We start from the raw sequence: 24488 nt of genomic DNA on the forward strand, positions 1-24488 counted from the left end.
ATGTGTGTAGGGGAGGGGCGCTGTGACTAGCCTATCACAGAACGCTGACACAATCAGCTACCCAATGATGATTTTCATTCAATCCGAGCACAGATATTGACTCGTATTACTCGTATAATACTCGTACTCGGCAGAAGTGCTTTATCCGTACCGGATACTCGTTTCAGCCGAGTATCCGGCTCATCTCTAATATTTATCTTTAACATAGTTTTTATAATATTTGAATAAAGGGTGAAGATGTCAGTCTTACTTTTGGCCACTACTGTATTTGAATATAATTTGATTGAAAAATGTTAAAATTTGGGATGGGAGAAAAAAATATTTTTCAAAGATTTTGTGTTCTCTTGCAAAACCCATTGTGAGATCTGACAAACACTTCCTGTTTAATTACCTGCTGGCAGTGGTTCAGAAAGCTCTGTACGTTCACAATGGAGCAGTTCATAGATACGAGACCGGTGTGGCACTCAGGTGACACTCATTATCAATCACGCCACTGTCCTGCTTGCCACACTGACATTCTCCAGTGTATGGTTCTTGTGCTCACTCCCAGAGGTTTTGCAACTCAGGGCACAGGTAGAGACATGGCTATCAGTTCCTCAATACGTTCCTCTTTTAAAAATATTCTTTGCCACCAAAGCTTACCAGATTCAAAGTCTAGAGTGTTGTGGGTACACCAGTGATAGTGGTTGATCTCACAAAATCACCTGTACAACCTTTCTGAGTCCAACCATTACAGCACGTGGTCCTTCTGGTTTGACAGTGTACTTAAAAAAAACTAAAACTGGCTGCTGGGAACAGGCAAACTCCAAAAAATCTTGATCAACTTGTGTGTCATTTAGACATTTGCAAGAGTTTATTTTTTAATAACACCACCACAAGGTATGCTCTACTTTATGGCATTATGGCAAGTTGTCAAAAACAACCAGAAAGAACCATATTTCTTTCCTTGTTCATCACTTAAAAATGTATGTCAAGTATATTAATTTTACTGTAAATTTTCTGATAATCCGAGACTCCAAACTTTGATTAAATGTATGAAAACATGACTCACAGCAAAATAATCCCTATTTATCATTTAAAAGACTAAATATTTAATGATGCTCAAAGTGAAAACATTCACGAGGTATTAAAGTCAGCATGAAATATAAGTTATGATAGCAATTGGTTCGCTGTTGTGACATATCAGAGTGAAACAGCTTCTGAATCAAGAACAAATGTAGGGCGGGGCTTGATTTTGTCCATGGGGAATTGATTGGATGGTTGTGGTTTGCTATTGGTGGATCTCATGTGAGTGACAGGTTGCCCCGCCCTCACGCCAGTAAACACATCATCAGAGAAGAGATGATTCAAGATTACAAGCACACATGAATTTTACAAAATGATGTGCATGAATAAATCATATATAATAAATACTGTGATATTCAAGAATTTGGCAAAGATTTGGCAAATTTGATTTCATGGAGACAATAATTCTGTCTTGCTTCTCTCTAACTTAAAGTGTTTCTGAGACTGATTAAACACAATCTTAGCAGGAATGAGACTCTCCTTGACCAGGAATGAGGAAGCTGCTTTACAGACACACCTGTTTTCTACACGTCACTCAAACACAGAACCAGGAAACAGGAATCACATGAGTTCAGAGAAAGAGAAACTGAAGTGTAGTTGAGCTGTTGTGTGTTTGTGTCTCTGTGTTCATGCTGTAAAATGGCAGAAGCCAGATTTTCTCAGGATGAGTTCATGTGTCCAGTGTGTCTGGATCTCCTGAAGGATCCAGTGACCATCCACTGTGGACACAGTTACTGTAAGATCTGTATTACAGGCTGCTGGGATCAGGAGGATGAGAAGAGAGTCTACAGCTGTCCTCAGTGCAGACAGACCTTCAGTCCAAGACCTGTTTTAGCTAAAAACACCATTCTGGCTGAAATGGTGGAGAAACTGAAGAAGACTAAACTTCCTGCTGACTGTTACGCTGGAGCTGGAGATGTGCAGTGTGACGTCTGTACTGGAAGAAAACACAAAGCCGTCAAGTCCTGTCTGGTGTGTCTGGAGTCTTACTGTCAAACTCATTTTGATCGTCATGAGGAATTTCACTCTCGTAAGCCACATAAAGTGACTGAAGCCACTGGACGACTGCAGGAGATGATCTGCCCGAAACACGACAAGATCCTTGATGTTTTCTGCCGCACTGATCAGAAGTGTATATGTGTGCTGTGTACGATGGATGAACATAAAAACCACGACACTGTATCAGCTGCAGCACAGAGGACAGAGAAACAGGTATGAACTTTAAGAGGTCCCATTATGCTCATTTACAGGATTATAATTTTTCATGTCATTACAAAAGTTCACAATGTTGTTGCAGATTAAATATTATGTGGATAACACTGAATACATGTCAGGTTATATAGTAATTATTAATCACTCAAACCCATTTATCTAATCCTTTATACTTAACCATCAGTCTCACCCATCTGCCATGTTTGTAGTTTTTTAACACTTTTGTGTTTGTAGTTCTAATCGAATCCTCATCCAATGCACAGTGGGTTGTAGCCAATAGTAGCTGTTAGAGTGTGTACTGAGCGTCACTTCGGATTCTAACTAGTAATAGTAGATCATCCGGGTATCTTTGGAATAATTGACTTGGGACACAGTAATTCTAATTTTGAATATTATTTAGGACAGATAGTATGCAAATTGAGATGCAGAGTCTTCTGAAGCAATAGGAAAAATCAAATATGGTGGCATGTTCAGTCATGTGACATGCATGAGCCAGTGAGGTTTGATGTTATTGACGTGTCGCCATATTTGATTTGGGCTCTAGAAACAGAGACATTCTTCAGAATATCTTCTTTTGTGTTTGGCAAGAGAAAATCATACAAGTTTGGAAAGACATGAGGATGAGTAAACAATGAAAGAATTTACATTTCTGGATGAACTATCCCTATAAAACTAGACATTGATTAAATACTGCTGACACTTATAACTGAACCTATAACCTTATCATGAAAGATCTTTACCCTCAATCTCAGCACTTCACTGATACTGGATTCATATCTGTTTACTTGATGATTTCTGTGATGTTTCTCCTGTCATTGGTTTGTCCTTTAGCACCAGCTGAAGGAGATGCAGAGGTCGTTCCAGCAGAGGATCCAGCAGAGAGAGAAAGATCTTCAGCAGCTGAGAGAGGCTGTGGAGTCTCATAAGGTGAGTCTGGAGAAGAAGAGAAGTTTGAGAAGTCTCAGTCAGACTCACTGAAGCCACTGTGTGATTGTGATGTGTGTCCTAACAGCGCTCTGCACAGACAGCAGTGGAGGACAGTGAGAGGATCTTCACTGAGCTCATCCGCTCCATTGAGAGAAGCCGCTCTGAGGCCACACAGCGGATCAGAGATCAGGAAAAGACTGCAGTGAGTCGAGCTGAAGGACGACTGGAGCGACTGGAGCAGGAGATCAATGATCTGAGGAGGAGAGACGCTGAGCTGGAGCAGCTTTCACACACACAGGATCACATCCATTTCCTGCAGGTAACAGAGATCTAGAAGAACAGGATCATAGTGGACTTGAGCAAGAGACTCACAGAGAAACATTTCATGAGAGCAGAATGAGCCGTTGACTGAAGTGTTGATCTATGTGTTCGGTTATTATATAATCATCAGTCAGACTCTCATCTGATCTTCTTCTTTCGAAAGAGACGCACTTACAAATGCAGTTTAGCTCATGTCCTAAGAGTCCTTGTGAATTTCAGAGCCACTAACTGCTCAAAAGTTATAAATAATGGGTCAATCTACTTGTTGCTTTTCAACTGCTTTTCCTGATCAAATCTACTCAACCCTGTCATGTGACTCCATTGATGCTTTTGATCTGTTTCATTTATGTTATTGGCAGATGTTTGATCATCCAAGTGTTTTCCTAGAAATTTCACATATAGTGTAAGTGTCAAACACTTACAGCTCCAACATGATATAATGAACATGAGAAGAATGAATCTGATGCTGTGAAAGTGCTGGATTGAGGAGAGTTGCTCAAATCTGACAGTAGGTTATTGGCAGACGTGTGGAGGTGATGAGCTTTGATTTCTGTTTTCTGTAGAGTTTCCAGTCTCTCTCAGCTCCTCCTGAATCTACAGACGTAAATGACGATCCCTTCAGTTCTCTCTCCTCTTTTGATGTTGTGAGAGAATCTGTCCTTCAGCTGAGAGACAAACTGGAGGATTTCTGCAAAGAGGAGCTGAAGAAGATCTCTGACAGAGGTAAAGTCCTGGAGATTCATCTGCTCTCAGAAATGATCCTCCATCATCTCATATCATGTAGAAGATCATATTAGAAATGTCTTAGGAACAGATGCAGGGATCATTTTCTCTTGACATGATAATCACACTCTTCATGTCTGTTGATTTCCACAGTCACTTTCACCAACATTGTTCCCAGAACCAGAAACGACTTCCTACAATGTAAGTCACTAAGAAACTCTTAAGTGTGTTCATGCTCTTCCTGTAGAAGGTGAAAGAAAATGTGAGTTTTAATGTGAATTAGTGTTTCTTAACGGGGCGTTCAGAGAACATCAGCGGTCGCTGAAAGCAATATCTTCAAAAGGTGTTGAGGAGTTCTTGGAGGCGTTTAAGCACATAAATGCCAAATACTTACAAGATGAAACATGTAATTACTTGCAAAAGATATTTTGGTAAGCCCTTATGTATAATGCATTATAAAGGTATTTATAAAATTGATTATACATTACTTATAAAAAAAAATATAATTATAACCAAAGTTAAAATGCATTATAATATTTGCAGATTCTGAAATTGGTTGTTTGTCATGTGTTTTAATGCATTATACTTTCTAAAAGTCAACAATGAAATCCAGCTAATGGAGTAATCCACATATAAAAAACAGACCCAGAATAGACGGTGTTTCATTTCCATCATGACTGTTTACTTCAGTGTTTCTGTCAGCTTTCTGTAGTGCAGCTGCAAAACTTCCAGTGAAAATAACTTCTGCGTTTAGCATTCAGATACAATATAACGATATGTTTTTCAATATGTTTTTTCTTGTTTTTTATTGGAAATTTTTTTATGAATGCTTCCTGTTTGCTGATTGGCTGCAGTTTATGATAATCTATGTAATTAAGATTTCAGTGCCAAATTTTGAAAGCATTTAACATTCATTAATATAATTTGATTCACTTGGCTTTTGATATGATAATTTCCCTTTCGAAGGGAACTTCTACTCTGCGTTCGATGACGCAATGGGGAACGTCCACGTGACCCGGTGTTTCGAAACCTCACTACCAAAAACTCCTATTGGCCAGCGACAGTCATATGGCGCGACCCGGAAGTATAAAGGCGTGACTATGGAAGCAGTCAGTATGCATCGTCTTTTCGGGACTGTTATATCGACCTTCTGCTGTGTATTCTTTATTAAGAATTCCTTCCAATCCAAGATAATGTCTGAGAAAGGTAAGAACTTTAGGAAGTGTGCTGATCCGTGTCCGAGATTCTTGACACCGGAATACACGCACACCCTATGTGTTCATATGCCTTACAAACGTCCAAGAGAGTATGTGTTTCTGTGTCCCCGTATTTGACACGTGATATACACATTTTTCCGGGCGTTTTCTGTCTGGAGAGGAGCGCACATAGACAGTGTTTGAGGGCGCTGTCTGTGTTGTTTACTGTGAGCGTCACCCTGTGGACGCTCCGTTCTCGTTTGACACACTTCTCGAGGGAAGGGGTGTCTACATCTGTGCCTGGTGGTTCTGGCCGGGTTATGCTGAGGCAGAACCGTGTCTACAATCATATGGCTCGCAGATGAGCTCGTTGGGAGTTGTGAGGGAATTGTATTCTCTCTCTCAACTTCCTCGGGGTTGGCAGGAACGAGTGAATGACGATGACATTCGTTTTGACGTCATCGCGTCTGATGAACGCTCCTCTGGCTTGTGCATGCGAGCCGCTGTGTGTTTGGGATGCGCCTCTCGGCGGGCTGCAGCTGCCGTTAGAGCGCGTTAAGAAAGGGGCTGCGCGCGCGGACGGCTCGACGAGCGGGTCCTTTCTGTCCATATATGCGGCGGCTTCCATGACTTTCCATTCCTTTCTGAACTGCATAACTTATCGCGTCTGAGTTCGGGGGGGCATGGAAAATCCCCTAGTCGTTTCAGATTTAGATCTGAACCATAGACTGTAAAAAAATATGGACGTAGCGTCCGTGACGTCACCCATAGAGTTCTGAACAGCAGATTTGAAGCAAAAATGAGGCCGCGGCCATCTTAGCTGCGCGTCACCGCACGTCACTCCCGGATAACTGAAAATGGGCAGAGAGGCGGGGAGGTGGTTTGAGCTGATATGACTGGTTGCTGAAACCACGCCCGCCTAGCTCGACGTGACCATGTTAGCAAGCAAAGGAGCTATCTTTCTATCTTAGATACGATCTAAAATATTAATGAAGATAAGTTTTATCATCAGAACGTTCTAAAGGTTTACTGTCAATCTACGGTGTTTCTTTAAGATATAGATGCTCCAACAACAGTAGTGTTGGGTGTGCAAATAACAACATGGAAAATCAAATGGGACTTCATACCTTTATAATAGAGATCGCGAGATGAATCCAATCTGTGGCACTTGGGTAAAATATGAGTGTCCATTGCAAAACAAAAAAACATTTCACATTTCTTCTGAATGATCTGCTCTCTGTCATCGTTCTTCAAGAAAGGATGCAATCTGAGCAGCCTATATGTTGTAAAACTGTATACGATCTAACAAACAAATGTGCCTGTGTCCAAAGTATACTTTTTTCAAAATAGTCCAGCAGTTTTAGTTATAATATCCAAGCAGTGCTGTCAGAGTTGTATATCCTCCTGCCATTGTCATTGTGGTAAATCTCACAATCAAAACTTTCAGCCAATGCCACGATCCAACAACGTGTGTTCTGTGTCTCTTCCCCATGCATGCACATCTACACAGACACACATCAGTCTCGAATATTATGCAGCAAGCCATATTTTATAATTGTATAAAATAATCGAGAAAAAAAGCACAAAAACGGCTGAGATGCCAAATTCAGCGGCAGCTGAGGTAACATGACGGCTCACAGACAGCAGCGCAATCTACCTGTCACTCAAGTGACCACGCCCTTAATTATGCAGAACTTCAAGGCTTAATATAATTTAAACGGATAAGTTATAAAAAAATTCACCCCCCTCAGAGTTGTCATGAAGGGCAAAAATAGCAGTATAGACCAAAACCACAATTTGAACCAACTTGTAAACATGTTTTTTTCTGCTATAAACTCGGCCAATTTAACATGGGACTCTATGAGATTCTGCTCTCTTTTGGAGCCTGTCCCTAGCGGCCAGTCGATGAATCGCAGTTTAAGTTACTTCCGTATTGGCTTCACGAGAGAAAGGGGGAGGTTGCCGCTTGATCTGAACCCAGACAGACGGGAGGAGGAAGAAGTGAGAGTGAGATGGGTGATCGATTGTAAACAACGCTGCGTTTGTAATCGATTCCCCAGCTACAAAAATAGGGTGATTTTTATCTACCCTCTCTCCCTCTTCTTCCACCTTCCTGTATATATGTATATTTATATGCATGTGTGTATATATATATATGTGTATAAATATATCATGCTCAGATGCTGCTTGTTTGATAGTAAGAGGATCTTTTAGGCTTAAAAGAACATTAGATTCCACCCTTTCATGAGAGAAGGAGCGTTAGGAGTCTTTGGTCATTGAGCCACAGGGAGGGGTCTATATTTTATGTTTTTAAAATAAGACCTTATTTTCCTGTATAGTTTTCTGAGCATGTAGTAAAAAATTAAGGGGTTTTTCTGGGCAAAACTGAAGTTGTTAGGTGGCTAGCATATGTTGTGCAGGCCACAAAATGGCCGCCTCTTAGCCACCTGCTTAGTAGCGTCTCATCAGCTGTTTCTAGAGTAGTTTGAGTTGGCACTCATCACTTCAGTTTATACAATGTCGGCAGCTTTGATCGGCCGCCTGACATTTTTGCTTGGGTATGTTGCTTTCCTCTCTTTTTATAGGGATTGAAAGCAATATTTAAAACAGGCTTTGTTTACTGTTTTTCTTTGCCCACAAGCTTAGCAGCTAGGCTAGAGCTAGGAGGGTTATTTGCGAATAACTTTATTTATATTATCCTCATTGGATATATGTGACCCGTCACGGAAACCAGGGACACAAGTTGGCAGCACAACTATTGAGCAAACTGAGAAAGAAGCGTTTTTTTTTTTCAAAATTGGTGATTTTCGTTTTTTTGCAGAATCTGTTAGTTGAGATGACGAAGAAGCATCTCCGTGTTTTACATAGCAGTATTGGTATATTTTAAAGCGTACATTTTGAGGTTGAAATCGGCTTGTTTTTCTGGGATTCTATCTCGCAGTAGGGGCGTGTCATTGTCTGTGTTTATTCATACTGGATAGGCCGGCTTTTGTTTCTTTTGTTATTGCCACCACCCTCCAAGGGAAGCGTGGCTACTTATTTATGCAGCGCTCTGGCCGGCTCTAGCTGATATCAAAATTTAATGAAGATGGACCGCAAAGAATATCGCAGACGAGCTGATCCGTGGCCGTTACACCGAAAATGTTTTGAAGTACAACATACGGCTGGATTCTTTAGCTGCGGAAAAAAGAGTGGAAGGACATGCGAATTATTGGACATTTAGAGGCAAACAGACGCATAGTAGTGCAAACTTCGGAGATGGTTACATCCACAAAGAAGACCCCAACAAAGAGAAAGTGTGCCCGAACTTATTTCATTGGAGGCAAAAGATCTTTTCTGTTTCTTATGGGGTGAGTTTCCATAAACATCAAAGTTTGTCGTTTTGTGTTCATTCTAAGAACACGTAGGCTACACGTTATCTCATGTGTCTTTTGCTATTAGCTAGCTCAGAACTGTCGTTTTAATTGTAATCGTTAGCATTGTATCACTTGCCAAAAACCCCCATTACTATAATGGGCTTTTTAGATGGTAATGTTAGCATCTGCTATTAATTTGAATAACGCTTCAACTGCTTGAATTGACTGGTGTGAATGACTTAGCTCATGTAAACCTTACTATTCTTGAATTGAATGTGATGCTAATAATTTTAGCCACTTACTACTTAATATTCTTAACAAGGATTTACTAATGTAATAGTAAATGTATCAGATTAAATTCCTACGTAAGTAAAAGTATAAAGTATCCGTAGCCGTAAAATGTGCTCTATAAGTCAAAAGTAAAAGTATTTATTTAAGAGTTTAATGTACAGGATTTTTTAAATTCTTTGACTCAAACCAGGTCTAACCACTAACTGAGGTCTAAATCAGGGCTATAGTGACCAAAATGATCACGGTTATCACAGAATCCTGTTCAAAAAGTCCTAATGTCAAAAAAGATAAATTACTGACATTTACAATGCACATTATCCTTTATTATTAATAGTATGCGGTCCGATTTTTCCCGTTGCGTCTGTCGTTGCTATGCAACCATGCAGCTTTACAGGGGGTATGGCATATCTAAATGAGATGTAAATGAGCCCTTTTGTCACTCCCAGCAGGTGAGAACAGGCAAGAAGTGCAAAATCGTTAGAGGTCATTTTCTGGGCTTAAAGCTTTTTTGAGTGCCTACCTTCAAATGGCCACAACTTCTCCAAATATTATCAGATTTCCATGTGTTACACATCGTTGGAAAGCTTGGAGACTATACTTTCAGAATCTGTGAATAACTCAAAATGCCCCAGAACCGACTTGTGTCCCTACTTTCCGTGACTGGTCACATATATTCCTAGTTTTGGCCTCCTCCCGAGGGAGTTGTTAGGCCGCATACCCACTATCCCCTATTTATGTAGGTTGTAAAACTATTGTGGTACTTCCTGTTCTGTTATCTCAGGTGGATTAGGCCTTTATCTTGTTGAGGCAGATAAGTTATGCAGGTTTTTGCTAGGCCCCACGTTCTAGAACGCTATGTCAATAAGGAAAATGTTTTCTCCTCTAGGCCACTTGTTGTATGCTACAATCAAGTTGAGTGGACATTACTATCATTTAGTTTTTGTCCTCTATGGCTTAGCACAGATTTGAGAATCTGTATGGAAGAACGATTTCCTTTTTTAAAATGACATATATTAAAGCTGCTGTGTGCTTGCTTTAAGTTCTAGATCCTTGCCCTACATATTTGTATGTGAGCTTAGTATGCTGCCACAGGTTGACACCTGTCACATGATAGCTGGCTTGTTTTTTACCACTATTGTAGACATTGGTGACCTAATATTCCCCATTGATAAGTTTATTGGTGTTACTGAGAGCATCACCTGTTGGATTGCATACTCAGGGTAGCTATACCACTTTCTGAGGAAAGATGGTGATTTTTTTTAGCTTCCTGTTTTTGATCATCCCTTCGGTTAATCTTTCTAGCTTAGAATGTAGGCCTGTTTGTTACATAGCCTCTTTCTAGTTAGCATTGGCTAAGTTAGCATGCTTTGGTTTGATCATTTTATGCTCACATTACTTACACTGCCACAGGTTGTGCCATGTTTTTGTTTGAAGCATAGGCCCTATTGGCCTCCTTTAGACCATGTTGGCTGTGTTGGTTCCCTTTAGCCAATTGTACTTCATTGCCTGTTGGAATGTGTATTAGCGGTAGCTCAGGATTAGCTCCCCATAGGCTTTGGGCTTAGGCTGTTTCCTGTAGCTTGGTTCCCTATTAGATCACGAGCTGTTGCCACATGCGGCGTGAATGGGTAGGCCCTCTTCGGCCTCCTTTCTAGTCCCGTGTTGGCACGGTGTGTGTCTCTTAGTGTTCCAATTGGGCTGTTGCCTCTTGTCTCTGATTTGGTCGGCTCTGAGGAGCTTCCTTGTCACTTCACTTGTTGACACAGTCTGGTATACCTTACAGTTGCTGTAAGCCACCTGTTACTAAGATCGCTGGCCCTCCTTAGGCCTTCCTTTTTAGTTGACTGGTTGGCTCAGTCTGTGAGTATATATTTACAATGGCCGAATGCCACTTGTCACTAGGATAGTAGGCCCTAGGGGCCTCTTTCTTGGCTGACCTGCTGTGCGGGGTGCTTAGAATCTGACCACTTCAGGAGCACGCCTGACCTGAGCGGACAGGCCACTTCAGGCCTGTTTGCGTCAGGAAGCAGCGTTTGTGTATCTCTTCTGAGGAAGTTTTGATACACTGCTCTTTGGTGGTCTAGATTTGCCAATCGGGCTGCTGCCTCTTTCTGATTTGGTCGGCTCCGAGGAGCTTCCTTTTCAGTTTACTTGTTGGCACAGTCTGGTATACAGCCATCTGTTACTAAGATCATTGGCCCTCCTTAAGCCTTCCTTTTTAGTTGACTGGTTGGCTCAGTTTGCGACCACTTTAACACTCTGAGGTCTGAAAACGCGCCGGCGCGTTTTGCAGGTTTTTTTTCACATTGCAGCAAAACAGACTTAAAATACTCCGTCATTTTTTGTCATAGAGACATAAGTAATATATCAATTGAAACTATAGAATATCTTCTTTTATTTGTATACACTCAGAGTAAAAACACAACGTTGTGCTTTTTGTAAAATAAAGAAAACTAACATGATGCGTGATTTCTCCTCTCCCTCTGAACGAAGTCCAATCTGATAGTTCTCAGAAAATGAACTGTAACTTAGTGAATACTAATCACAGAAAAGTTAAACTTATGTCTAAAAAACATTAAGATGTCAGGTTTTAAATCATTTAAGTCAAATCGAAAACAAACCTTCTGTGTTTATGTAATCTGTATGAAAAGAGAGCCATGTCAGAAGTCCGTGATTCAGCTCATTATCTGCTAATGCGGCCACGCCCACGGAGCCAGCGCTATTCAGACGCAAATTCAGAGGCAATGCATGCATTCATCGTCTCAATCGTGTATTTATTGTCTTGAAAAGTGTTTATCTGGATGTAAAAGTCATGGTTAGGGAGCTCTAGAAGACATGCAGTTAGTTCCTGTTTTCTTTTCTTCTATAGATGAATTTTAGATGAGTTTTTGTTTCTTTAGCGCCCTCCGGCTGCAGTATGAATTGGAAACTCCATTCATGGAATAGCCTCTTCTTCTTTTAGATGAATTTGTGGACTAAAAATGCACAGAGAGCGCCCTCCGACTTCAAGGATGAATTGAAAATACCAGCGCTCATAGTAATGACAATGAATATTAAATAAATATAACTCCTCTGTATAGAAAATTGACATAAGCATATGAGAATCCAATATTTCTCCAAATGTGCATGCTTTTAAACTAAAAGCCTATATTCAGACTCTTTGCATCACAGAAATACATTATATTTTAAAGTATAATATAAAACCATTACTTTATATTGTAATAATATTTTTCTGTATGTTTCATATATCATGATGAGCTTGAGACATCACAGAAGGTTTTTTTCACAGCCTACCTGACTGAAATGCCTCATTAATATGCAAGTCATTTCAGCTCATTACTATCCAATTCTTTTGTCTTCTCAGGTGAGAATGGCCCATTTTTCAGTGGTGATTCACGCCTCCATGCATACTGTGTTTCTTGGCAAAAAGTGTCTTACAAAAACTAAATCAATATATTGTTTTATATGAAGGAGTAGGCAGCATAATTTTTACATAATTTTGAAGCAAAAACTCTAGTTTACAACCTCCAATACCCTAAAGTCTTGTGAACACAGATTTAATATACTTATTTTGGCCTTATTTCAGTGACTTAAGTTTTTTGTTTTTTCAGTAACCACGCATAAACATTATTCCTTCAAAAACACAAACATGTACATACATGTTCCAGTCCCTCCAGGATTTCGCGGGCCTTTTTTGTGATTGTTGCGGCCTAAAATGCCTGATGTTGCGTGAGCTTTTCCAAAAAATTGCGATGAAAGTCGCGGTGCTTTTTAGGTTTTTGTTGTGATTATACTGCGGAAGGAAATGAACCCTAGGTAGTGGAAGTTGAGCGATAGTTGCGATTTTCCATTTTTGTAATTATAATGAGTAATATGTTAAATATTAAATTATTAAAAACATTAATTATGAAAAAAACAATTAAAAGAACAAAGACACTGAGAAATGATCCTATAAACAATCTTACCAATATGGCAAATAAAAGATTACCAGGATTACAAAAGTGCAGCAAAATAGGCTTTACTTATCCAAATGTGGTTCAAAAGTTAAAGTGCACAGAACAGCACTACATGAAGTAAAACATGAATGTCTCAGCCTTCATATAAGTAAAACAAAACAAACATTAGTACTAGTACTGTGTGCAGGCAGTCTCTCCTGAAGACTACATAAAATAATAATAAACTAATAATATAAATGGATCAGTATTCATATCAGAAATAAAAAACAATCTCTGTTCAAAATTTGAACAGAACCTCACAGCTTAATGCTGAAGATGCCTAAACAATGGAAAATAAAATAAAATTTTGGCATCCATTAATTTCTTGAATTATCTAAAAAACAATGTAAAGTGCACACAGTCCTTCACTGTAAACATAACACACTTTCAGTAACACTGTGGAGAACTTAAGGGTATATAAACACTGACTCCAAATTCAAAAGGTGTCGATACATTCCTGGTGTCAGCACAACACAACACAATACAACATACAAAGATGACAAGGTTAAACACCTAGGCCTCATCAAAAGACTCATCAAAGTCCTCCTCAAAGTCTTTGTCCTCAAACGCTCCACTGGCAAGCCTCTGGTTATGGTACAGAAAGACCAAGGCTTTGAGGTTGTCATTTGTGACCGATCTCCTTCGGCTTGACAACACCAGCTTGTAGATGCTGTTACTCCGCTCAGCATCTGCTGAGTTCACAATGACAGATTTGTATCTTATGGCCAGGCCACTGAGTATAGGCAGTCTCTCTTTAAGTCCATCCCAGAATATATCTAGATCTACAACTCCACATGCTGCAGCATGGACTGCAGCTGGACCAAGGCGTGTGAAGTAGGCATCCAGTTCATTTTTAGGCACATCACTGAAGCCTGGGATGGATTCGTAGCTGGACACACTATCACTCATAAATGCAATGTGACGAGGATCAAAGACCCTGACCTCTTTCAGGAAACTAATGGCAGGTTGCCCATCAGAAATGTACTTGCTCAGTTTGTCCTCTGCATTGATGTATGCCTGTTCCACTCTGTTCAGGATCTGCATTTTGATAGCAAAAGATAGATCAAGTCCCTCAAAGTATTCTGCGCATGTTTCATAGCTGAGATCTTTGTTGGCCTCTAACTTCATATGCAGATCCTCCAGGTAGTCAAAAGCTTTGGTGACTATAGGACGTCTGCTCTGGAAGATGTCCAGAAGTCCAATTAACACTCTGCACTTATCTGCCATGATGCTGATCTGGACCTGTAGACTTTCAGCCATATTTGGATCCTGGAGCATTTCATGGAGTCTCTCCACTGACTGGGGTGTGGTTTTTCCACAGGTCTTTGAATAGAAAAAAACAAATGAGTCAAAATTATGTTCAGGCAATCAATCACAAAAATACATAGTATTTCATTCATCATTTTGGACATTTTGTGTATTTCTCTGTGTATGTGTTGGTATGTATGTCTTTGGTGGAACTGAAATGTATATTTGCCTGTAAGGCGCCATTGAGGAATTTTTTATTTGTAATATGGCGCTGTATAAATAAAACTGAATTGAATTGAATATATTTGTAATACTGTATTATGAGCAAAGAGAATGCCACTTACATCAATTTCCTTCTCAATAAATTCCTTGTACAGTCCGAAGTGCTCTGAATGGTACTGTACAGCAGTGAACAATGAGTTCCATCGAGTTGCACATGGATTTGGAGCCATGGTTGCTTTCCTTCCTGGTGGTAGATTTTTTGTCATGAATTGAAGATATCTTCTTTTGCGTGAGCCAGCATGGTAGAACATTTGCGAGAAACTCAGCATGAATGAATTCAATTGATCAAAAGGTCTCCGAAAAGCACTTCCGAACAAGGTTCATAATATGAGCCATGCATGTTACATGCACTGAATTTGGGAATAAGGACTTCAGCGCAGCAGTATAGGCCTTCTTCATATAGGCTGCATTATCTGTGTTAAACACAATGACATCATCATTATCAATGCTGTATTCTTGAAGACACTTTACAACAGCCATTGACACAGTGGAGTGGTTACACTGCTCAAGGAACACTGTGTCTGCAAGGTACGCCAAAATTCTTCCAGACTCATCCTTCTCTAGTGGTGCAATTAGAATGTTCAGTACACATCTGCCCTCTACATCTGGAGTTTCGTCACAAATGACTGCAACAGGCTTTTTGGTTAAATTAGTCTTGAGAGTTTCTTTCTCCTGCAGGTAGACATCATCCAAGTATTTCTCTTGGAGCTGGTGGCTCCCAGGAATCGCTCCACCATTGACAACCTTCTCTTTGAGGAACTTCCTCAAAACTCAATTCCTCACTCTTTGAGAGTGGAATATTTACAGCTGTACATGTGGCTACCCAATCTAAACAAATAATAATAATACAATATTATTAATAATAATAAAAACATCAATACATCAGCCACATTCTGGGATGGTATTGTAGGTGTATGTATGTATCTACATCCATCTCTCCATCTCGCTCTCTCTCATATTCATATATATATATATATATATATATATATATATATATATATATATATATATATATATATATATATATATATATATATATATATCTCAAACACGTACAGAGATAGCCATTAATATACTGACTATCATTTCCATTAGTTTAGTCCTGCTTATAATAGAACAAAATTTTCTGTTTTCTTTCTTTTTGTTTCTTTGTTCGGTGTAATGTAACCCTGGCAAAGAGAGGGGTGAGACAGGGAGAGGGCTATTGATATGCAAACGAGAAAGCACACCAGCGCAATTAGCCTTTCGCTGAGCCCCGCCCCCCTTAGTTACTGTTGCTTTGTCCGACAAGCCGTGGCGCTGTCACTCCACACGCAGTGAAAAATACATCGCGGAACAAAGAGGATACTGACCACACATCGACAGACAAGACAGAGCAGGTTACTTATGATATTAAACAAAGTCCCAGCTTTCAAACCGTGTAGTTATTAAAGAAATTCAAACAATAAAAACCGTTTTGTTGCTCTTTAATGTGTCGTGACCATGGTCGTGACAGATTGCTGTAGATCCTCAGCTCAACCGCTCGTAAAAACCGATCATCTCTATTAGTCCATGAACATGAGAATGAATGTTGTTTCAAACGCGGAAAGACGTCAATACACACCATTTTTCAAGTTTAACTCCACCGAGGTTAATCTTTTAACTACTGGCTGCTTTGTCGGACAAAATGGCGGATGCGGCGTTCTGATTGGTTAGATCGCTTGTCAATCAAACTCTCGGCGAAAGGTCAATTACATGATAATATATACCAACTTTAACATTAACGATGCATGGACATTTAAAATAACTCACCTTAATTCTTTCAGAGCTTGCAATTGACTTGGATGCAACAGCCTGTGTCATTGTGATCTGTCTCGTCGTCTGACGTCCTGCCTGCATTTCTGCACATCTCATGTTATGCTTTGCGGTGGCAAAATGCTTGTCAATCGATGATTTCCTTTTGTGTTCTACCACAATGTTGCATGCAGTGCAAAATAATTTCCCCCCGCTTTCATGCAGAATGCCAGGGTACTGCTTTTGGCGATCTATTGCTGTTATTTTGCTCGGCAAGTGTGAAACGTTTGACTCGCACATGCTGCTTTTCTTAACACGGAAGTAAGGCGGAAGGTAATTTGTCGACGTCAGCTCCAGACGACGCCAATGATTGGTCAAATTTGCGGGAAAGTTGCGGTGATTGGTTAAAATTGCAACACCGCCCCAAATTCGCGGGGATTGGTTGAATTTGCGTTGATGTTGCAAATCGCAACATCGCGAAATCCTGGAGGGTCTGATGTTCCTCACATATTATTGTAGCCTAGTTTGTGCTGTATACAGTGTAATGACACTTTTGTCATTTATATGTTTATGAACAACTGAAAAAAGCACAAATGTCAGAGCATGTCAAAACTTCTCCAGGCCCCAAATCAGCCTCAGACTCCAGAGGGTTAAGAGCACGCCTGACCTGAGCGAACAGGCCACTTCAGGCCTGTTTGCATCAGGAAGCAGCGTTTGTGTATCTCTTCTGAGGAAGTTTTTATACACTGCTCTTTGGTGGTCTAGATTTGGCAGCCATGTGCTGTCTGCGAACTGTTGCCACGTGTGGCATGAATGGGTAGGCCCTCTTCAGCCTCTTTTCTTGTCCCCGTGATGGCACGGTGTGTGTTTCTAGTGTTCCAATCGGGCTGCTGCCTCTTGTTTCTTATTTGGTCGGCTCCCAGGAGCTTCCTTTTTCAGTTTACTTGTTGGCACAGTCTGGTATACATTACAGTTGCTGTAAAGCCACCTGTTACTAAGGTCGTTGGCCCTCCTGAGGCCTTCCTTTTTAGTTGACTGGTTGGCTCAGTTTGCGACCACTTTAAGAGCACGCCTGACCTGAGCGAACAGGCCGCTTCAGGCCTGTTTTGCATCAGGAAGCAGCATCTGTGTATCTCTTCTGAGGAAGTTTTATACACTGCTCTTTGGTGGTCTAGATGTGGCAGCCACTTGCTGATGCCAGATGTATACTAAGGTAGGCCTCCTTCTCGGCCTCCAGTGTAGCATTTGGAGTTCAGCTAGAGTACGCTGTAGCCCCTCAGTAGACTGTAGTGAACCTTACTGAGGTTTGGTTTCCTTTCTACATCTGTCTCACTGAGCCTATGAGAGATGCTAGTTGAGCTCCAGCCACCTAGATGTCTAAGGTGGATCTTTTTATGCTCCTAGTAAAGCCCAATGGACTTATGCCATATGTTTAAAGGTTTCTAGGCCTTATAGGCCGCCTTTCTCAACATATGGTATAAGTTGATGTATTTTTTGATCTGAGGATCTTTACACACGCTGTTGGCCACGGGTCCGGATGGTAGTTAACCTCCTTCGTGTCGGTTAGTATCTTTTCTGGTGCCTAAGAACACTGCCATGAGCTGATGCCATGCATTTGTCGAGGTGACAGGCCTGTATAGGCCTTCTTTGATGAAGTGTTGGCGTATGTGGTACTCCTCTTGCTGATAGAGTAAAAGGTGCTTTTACCGAGTACACTGCTTGTTGGTTCGTGTTGGGTAGTGTGTCATGCAAGCGAACAAAGTGTTCTGTCTGCTCCAGAACATAACAGATGTTCGGGGTGGCTCCTCTAGGCCACCTTCTGAATATTCTGCTGTTTCATATCCAGTTTTTGTCATGCTGTAGGCCCCTCTTTGGCCTCCATGATTGTTTGCCCATTGCATGGTCTACCTGTTAGGCGAGCTTTGTACTTCCCTTTGGGTTGTGTACGTAATAGTGCTTAGCTCCCTAAGCTGATCATGGTGGTTGGCTCTGTTCAGTCCTCCTCCTGTGTTTCAGCCCTGTAGGCTGGTTTGTGCTCCCCTGAGGGATCAAGTGTTTAGCGCACAGCCTCCTTAGTGCGTTAATCAGGCACTAAGTAGATCCTAGATGAGCGGAATACACTCCCCTCAATATGAGGGTTCATAGCACTCAAGCTGAGTTCTGCTCTCCGGGATGCCCGTCTCTACGCACGAGTTTGAGTGCTCCTGCCTTACTGCAGTCACTCTTACCCGCTCCCTTCTGTGGAGGTTGCGTTTTGGAGATTCTGTGTTCAGACAGGGATTGGCTAAACTTAGCATGTCTTATGATAAGACCAGGTCAGCTTCTCTGGTGGCATTGAGGGTGACGCTGTCCCCTCTAGTGGCTGGTCGGGGTCCCCTTCGGCTCCCTGCCCTCATTCCCTAGAAGAGACCACTCTGTCTGCGGAAGGGTTGGTCTCAGAAGCTCTTAGCTGCCTTATCAGGCCTTCTCTCCTGTGAGAAAAGCCTCTTTTAGGCTTAGCTTGGGCTGTTGGCCTTAGGGAATGCTGTCACTGACAGTCTGGTGTGACCTGAGGGGGAGTTGCTACAGTTTCTGTAGAAGTGTGCGGGCATTTGTCTCAGCCATTCTAATTGGCATGCACTCCCCTAAGCATGGAGGCGTGGGTATATCGTCATTGAACGCAGAGTAGAAGTTCCCTTCGAAAGGGAACATCTCAGGTTACGTATGTAACCATAGTTCCCTGAGAACAGGGAACAAGACTCTGTGTTTCCTTACCATGCTTGGGGCTGCTTGTGGAACAGTCCCTCAAAGACGATGAATACTGACTGCTTCCATAGGTGCGCCTTTATACTTCCGGGTCACACCATATGACTGTCGCTGGCCAATAGGATTGGAGTATTTGGTAGTGAGGTTTCGAAACACCGGGTCATGTGGACGTTCCCCATTGCGTCATCGAATGCAGAGTCCCTTTTCTCAGGGAACTATGGTTACATACGTAACCTGAGACAATTTAAACTATCCAGTCAAATCTCTTATGTGGCATTCAGTGACATTCATATATAATTTAAAATTCATGATATATAGGTGAATAATAATAGTAATCACACAAAATGAAATATTCTAAAGAAAGAAAAAATATAATATATCATGACAGATAAAAAGTTTGGGGTTGGTAGGTTTTTTTTATGATTTTGAAATAAGTCTCTTCTGCTATTTGATCCAAAATACAGTAAAAACAGTAATATTGTGAAATATCACTATGATTTTAAAGAACCATATTCTTGGGTTGGGTAAAGAACCTAGATGATGGATAATGATGATTTGCACAGAATATCAGACAGATTCATAATTCCTGATTCTGATGTGTTTTTTCTCCATCAGATTCCCATCAGCTCAATCTGGATCTGAACACAGTGAATGAAAACCTCCGTCTGTCTGAGAGGAACAGAGTGATTACATTCACTGGCACAGTCCAGCCGTATCCTGATCATCCAGACAGATTTGATTGTTATATTCAGGTGTTGTGTAGAGAGAGTGTGTGTGGACGCTGTTACTGGGAGATTGAGTGGAGTGGAGATGTGTTTATATCAGTGTCATATAAGAGCATCAGCAGGAAGGGATCGGGTTTTGAGTGTTTGTTTGGAGGTAATGATCAGTCATGGAGTTTGACCTGCTCTTCCTCCAGTTACTCATTCATACACAATAAGATAAATACTAAACTCCCAGTAAAGTCCATCAGCAGTAGAATAGGAGTGTATGTGGATCACAGTGCAGGAACTCTGTCCTTCTACAGCGTCTCTGGAGACACAATGAGCCTCATCCACACAGTCCAGACCACATTCACTCAACCGCTCTATCCTGGGTTTACTGTTTATAGAGCATCATCAGTGAAACTGTATTGATGAATCAGAATAGACTGTAGAGAGACTCTACCCATAATGCTTTGAGCTCATGATGAATCAGTAACAGTGAGATGTTATAGAGTCTCTTATTTTCTCTTCATTACATTAATACTACAGCTGAACTTCTGTCAGTGAAATAACATGTCAGAATAAATGTGTGTAATGAATCCTCATATTGACAGTGAGATCAGTGTTTGTGTGAGAGAGTGTGTGTGTGTGTGTGTGTGTGTGTGTGAGACTGTGTGTGTGTGTGTGTTTAGCTGTTACGAGCCTCTGCTCTTTCTCGTTTTTCCTTTTCTTTCAGGAAACCCATTTTCAATTCAAAATAAAAACAGCTGCACAAATGTGTAAACAAATATTAGTATGGTGTTAAATTAATTATATAATTTTACAGTACAAATGTATTATTACAACAGAAATATATTTGTTTTCATGTTTATAATCTTAATTTAAAGGCAGTAAAGAGAGATAATTTTACAATGAAGTTCAAATAATATTTACAGGTGAGCTAATCCAACACTGGAAAAATCTTGTTGACAACTCATTATATTTTGTTCATTTTTGCATTGGCTTATTTTAGTTTTACTCATTTGAAAATGTGTGTCTGACAAAGTATTTCTGGACTGATTATATTTAGTTGAAAACTTCACTTTAGTTAGATTAACTTTAAGATCTGCTTTAATAAATATGACCTTATTTAGACTAAAATAAAGGTAAATTAAAAATTAAACATTTTAATACACAATTACATTTATTGAAATTACAAACAATAGAAAAACATCTTATGGCTGCCTCAATTTCTAAATAAAACAACAACATATATCATCAATTAAAGTTGGATTAAATGGCTGTAAAAAAATAAATTTAACAAGATTAACCCACAACATACATTATAGAAATGTTCTTTGTTCAGACCTTTCCTTTAAAAATAAACGGTGAAGATTGTTAAACATCTCTGAATTGGTGTGAGCTCTCAAGCTCAATGAAAATAAACACCACAAAAAAAGAGGTTATTGACTCCAGTGTTTCCTAACTGCTCTTTTAGTCCTTGAATCTTTGCAGTGCAGCTCTCCCCACCAGCCTCAGCTCAAAGGTGTATCAAAGCTCTTTGGGATAATCAACGTTCAAAGCATAAAGGAGTCCAAACTGTGTGGCCAAAGCATTTGGAATATCTTGGTGATCCACAATCTCATCCAGTATCACAGCCACGTCCATGACGTCACGTGGGAAGACAATATCGCGTCTGGTGTCCTCACTCACGGTCAAGATGCCCACATTAACCCCGTCTTTGTCATCATCAATGGGCTGAAGAAACTCAGGGGTGGACTATAGCTTTCATTACTGCATTAAATGTACAGTACCAAAACATTTCAAGAATTCATTGGCATTTTCACTGCACTTATTTTCAGGAGTAAATACTGAATTGTATCGTTCATGCAACAGTTTATATTATTATGAATGTAGTACTTCCTTTATCAATAAGTGAGAGTGAGAGAGACAAAACTCTCAACTCCCAACTATCACTCCGAATTCAGAAAATGCAGCTGTTCTGTGCAAACTCATTATAATTAAATATATATATATAAAAAATAAAAGTAATAAAGTAATTTAAATAAAACATGTATATATATATATATATATATATATATATATATATATATATATATATATATATACATACACACACACACACACAAAATAAAACATACAATTAATTTAATATTTTTATGACCCAGATTATGCAGGTGGTCACATAATCATTCTGACTGTAATGGTTTACATAAACACTATTGGATTGATGTGCATTTAATGGCATTCAATCTTTCCTAGGGCTAAACAATATTGGAAAATTACGAATCCCCTAAAGGGACGTGAAGGAAAAAAAGTAAAGATGGGAAGAAAAATTATTTGGCAATGCTTTTGCATACTCTGGCAAATGTTTTGCATTCCCCGAGAAATTTAGCTTTCACTCACAAAGAATACAAAAGTTTTGCGAGGGAATGCAAAGGTTTTGTGAGCAAACGCCACCATGTTCCCTTAGAAAATACATGACATAATACAATATTTTGTTTTTCTGTCACATATTTTGCTATGAAAAAAGATATAACAGAATACTTGAATAGTTATATTCAGAATGATTAATTCTTTCCAAATATATTTATTTCTGAATTTCTTCATTTATAAAATGTTAAACTTCACAATGAGATAAGTGTATATATAGTGTATATTTTTTTTTTAATGCTACAAGCTACACAACTACAATTTCAAGCAAAAGGAAGTAAAGACATCCTAAAGTGTACTATACCTGGTCGAGAGGGGAACTCCCCTATGGTATTACCAAAGAGTTTATATATGTGATTCATAAGACAGTTTCTCAAAGCTTAGCTGGAGAAATGGGAAGGGGTAATGATAAATGTCATTAAGGTAAGAGAAGAGTTCAGGAGGAGAAAGTGTCAAGAACAAGAACTAAGAGGACAAAAGTAACCGAGCACAGGTACAGTTGCACATACAGCAGTGCCATTTCAGAGATGATGTTAATACACTTAAAGCCCGTTCTGCGTGATGCAAACAAGTGTGTAATGTTGTATTAAATAAAATCTATTCTGAAAGGTGGATAATGAGGTGTTTATATTGAATATGTGTTTTCTATTGTCTGTTTTTGATAGGGTAAAATTAAAGACACTATCAGATGAGTGCAGAAAAACATGGAAGTCTTGTATAGACACCTACAGAAATGAGAGGAGGAAGGAGGCAGATAGGAAGAGGAGTGGAGCAGGGGTGAGCAGTGTCCGGCCATGGTGCTACAGTGGGGTGATGGGCTTCCTCAACTCCTTCCTAGAAGATATAATAACTGCCAGTAATGTGGTAGGGGAAGCCCTGACCCCAGAAGAAAGAGAAGGTACCATTGCTGGACACAGTGAGGCAGCACAGACAACAACACACACACACAGCCAGCAGTGTGAGGTGAACCAGCCGATTGAGAGGCCGAGTACAAGCTCGAGCCAGTCCAGCCTTCAGGAACAGGCCGGATTCTCACGGGAGAAAGAGAGCACACAGCAGCACAGAGTTTGAGGAGAGGCTGCTAACAGCTTTGGAGGCTGTGAGTACGAGAGCTAGCGCTCCTCAGGAGGACAGTGACATTTTTTTAAAAGTCTCCTGGAGGACTTCAGGACGCTGTCATTGAGGACCAGACAGGACTTAAAGTTTCAATTATTTTAATGAACAGCATATACAATCAAAAGAATTCAACAAAATGAGTCAAAACTCATCAAAATGTATTCCGGACTGGTGCGTTCACAAACAGGATGTGCTGGTCTCCAGCCAGGAAGTGTTGGTGGTGATGGGGTGCAAGTACCTGAAGAGCGACTGGTGCAAGACCCAGCCACTGCGGCAGACGGTCAGTCAGGAGGACTGCAGGAGCCGGAACGGTCATCAACTGCTTCTGCTACGGCCAGTGCAACTTCTTCTTCATCCCTCGACACGTCAAGAAGGAGCAGGAAGTCGCTTCCAGTCATGTGCCTTCTGCCGGCCGAACCGCTTCACCAGCCTCACCGTGGAGCTCGACTGCTACCGCAAGATCCAGAGCGTCAAGCAGTGCCACTGCATGTCCGTCAGCGTGTCCAAGTCTGGAAACAGTGAGAGGACGATGCTTAGACAACCGCTGCTAATCTGAGCTGAAAGACTGAAAACACCACAGTGTCTTCAGACGGAGAGAGGAAGACTGATGGTGTTTGAGAGACCTTCCATGCTGGTTAACAGAAAACATGCAGAAAACTCTCTTAGAAGAAACGTATAAAAAACCTTAAAGGATCCTGTCAGGCCTTCATATATAGAGCCTCTGAAGAATAAAGATTCCAGAAGGGGTTTCTATGGAAGCTTAGCCTGACTTCGTCATACTCATATTCTAGGCAGAATGTGAGTCTGATACTGCTCCATTGCACTTGAATTATGGGGTGTGTCTTAACCGAACCAGTAAAAAAAAAAACCTCTGCACTCAATTGGATAGACCTACAACCAATCAGAGCAACGCAGTAAGTGACGTATGTTGAACTTGTACTTAAACTTTTGCCGAATCCCGTTGGAAGGACGGCAAACACATCTTTCCCATCGACAAATGCCTTGATTGCGGTTCTTTGTTCGTCTTTTAAAATGAATGTGCTGTCGATTTCTTTTATTACAGACGTGATAGCAGAACCTAAACATCTTACTTCTCCAGCT

At 40.4% G+C, this 24488-nt stretch overlaps 1 protein-coding gene and 1 pseudogene across 1 annotated transcript; both read left to right on the forward strand.

Annotated features, from left to right (window-relative positions):
* The first annotated feature begins 1149 nt into the window (after positions 1-1149).
* LOC125244486 (tripartite motif-containing protein 16-like) lies at positions 1150-23342 on the forward strand. The gene is made up of 7 exons (XM_048154563.1): positions 1150-2277; positions 3109-3204; positions 3290-3523; positions 4089-4248; positions 4402-4449; positions 19750-20263; positions 22937-23342. The coding sequence occupies exons 1-7, from the start codon at positions 1705-1707 to the stop codon at positions 23340-23342; spliced, it is 2031 nt and encodes a 676-aa protein (XP_048010520.1). The 5' UTR covers positions 1150-1704.
* On the forward strand, positions 20313-24143 carry LOC125245295 (annotated as a pseudogene).
* Positions 24144-24488: the final 345 nt, after the last annotated feature.

This window comes from Megalobrama amblycephala, linkage group LG14 (assembly GCF_018812025.1).
Source record: "Megalobrama amblycephala isolate DHTTF-2021 linkage group LG14, ASM1881202v1, whole genome shotgun sequence".
Lineage (NCBI taxonomy): Eukaryota > Metazoa > Chordata > Actinopteri > Cypriniformes > Xenocyprididae > Megalobrama > Megalobrama amblycephala.

Bases quoted from the DNA above. Each gene is read 5' to 3' on its own strand.
- LOC125244486 (XM_048154563.1), top strand. From the start codon at position 1,705: ATGGCAGAAGCCAGATTTTCTCAGGATGAGTTCATGTGTCCAGTGTGT. The intron at 2,278-3,108 runs GTATGAACTTTA...TTTGTCCTTTAG, and splicing joins CACAGAGGACAGAGAAACAG to CACCAGCTGAAGGAGATGCA. The intron at 4,249-4,401 runs GTAAAGTCCTGG...TGATTTCCACAG, and splicing joins GAAGAAGATCTCTGACAGAG to TCACTTTCACCAACATTGTT.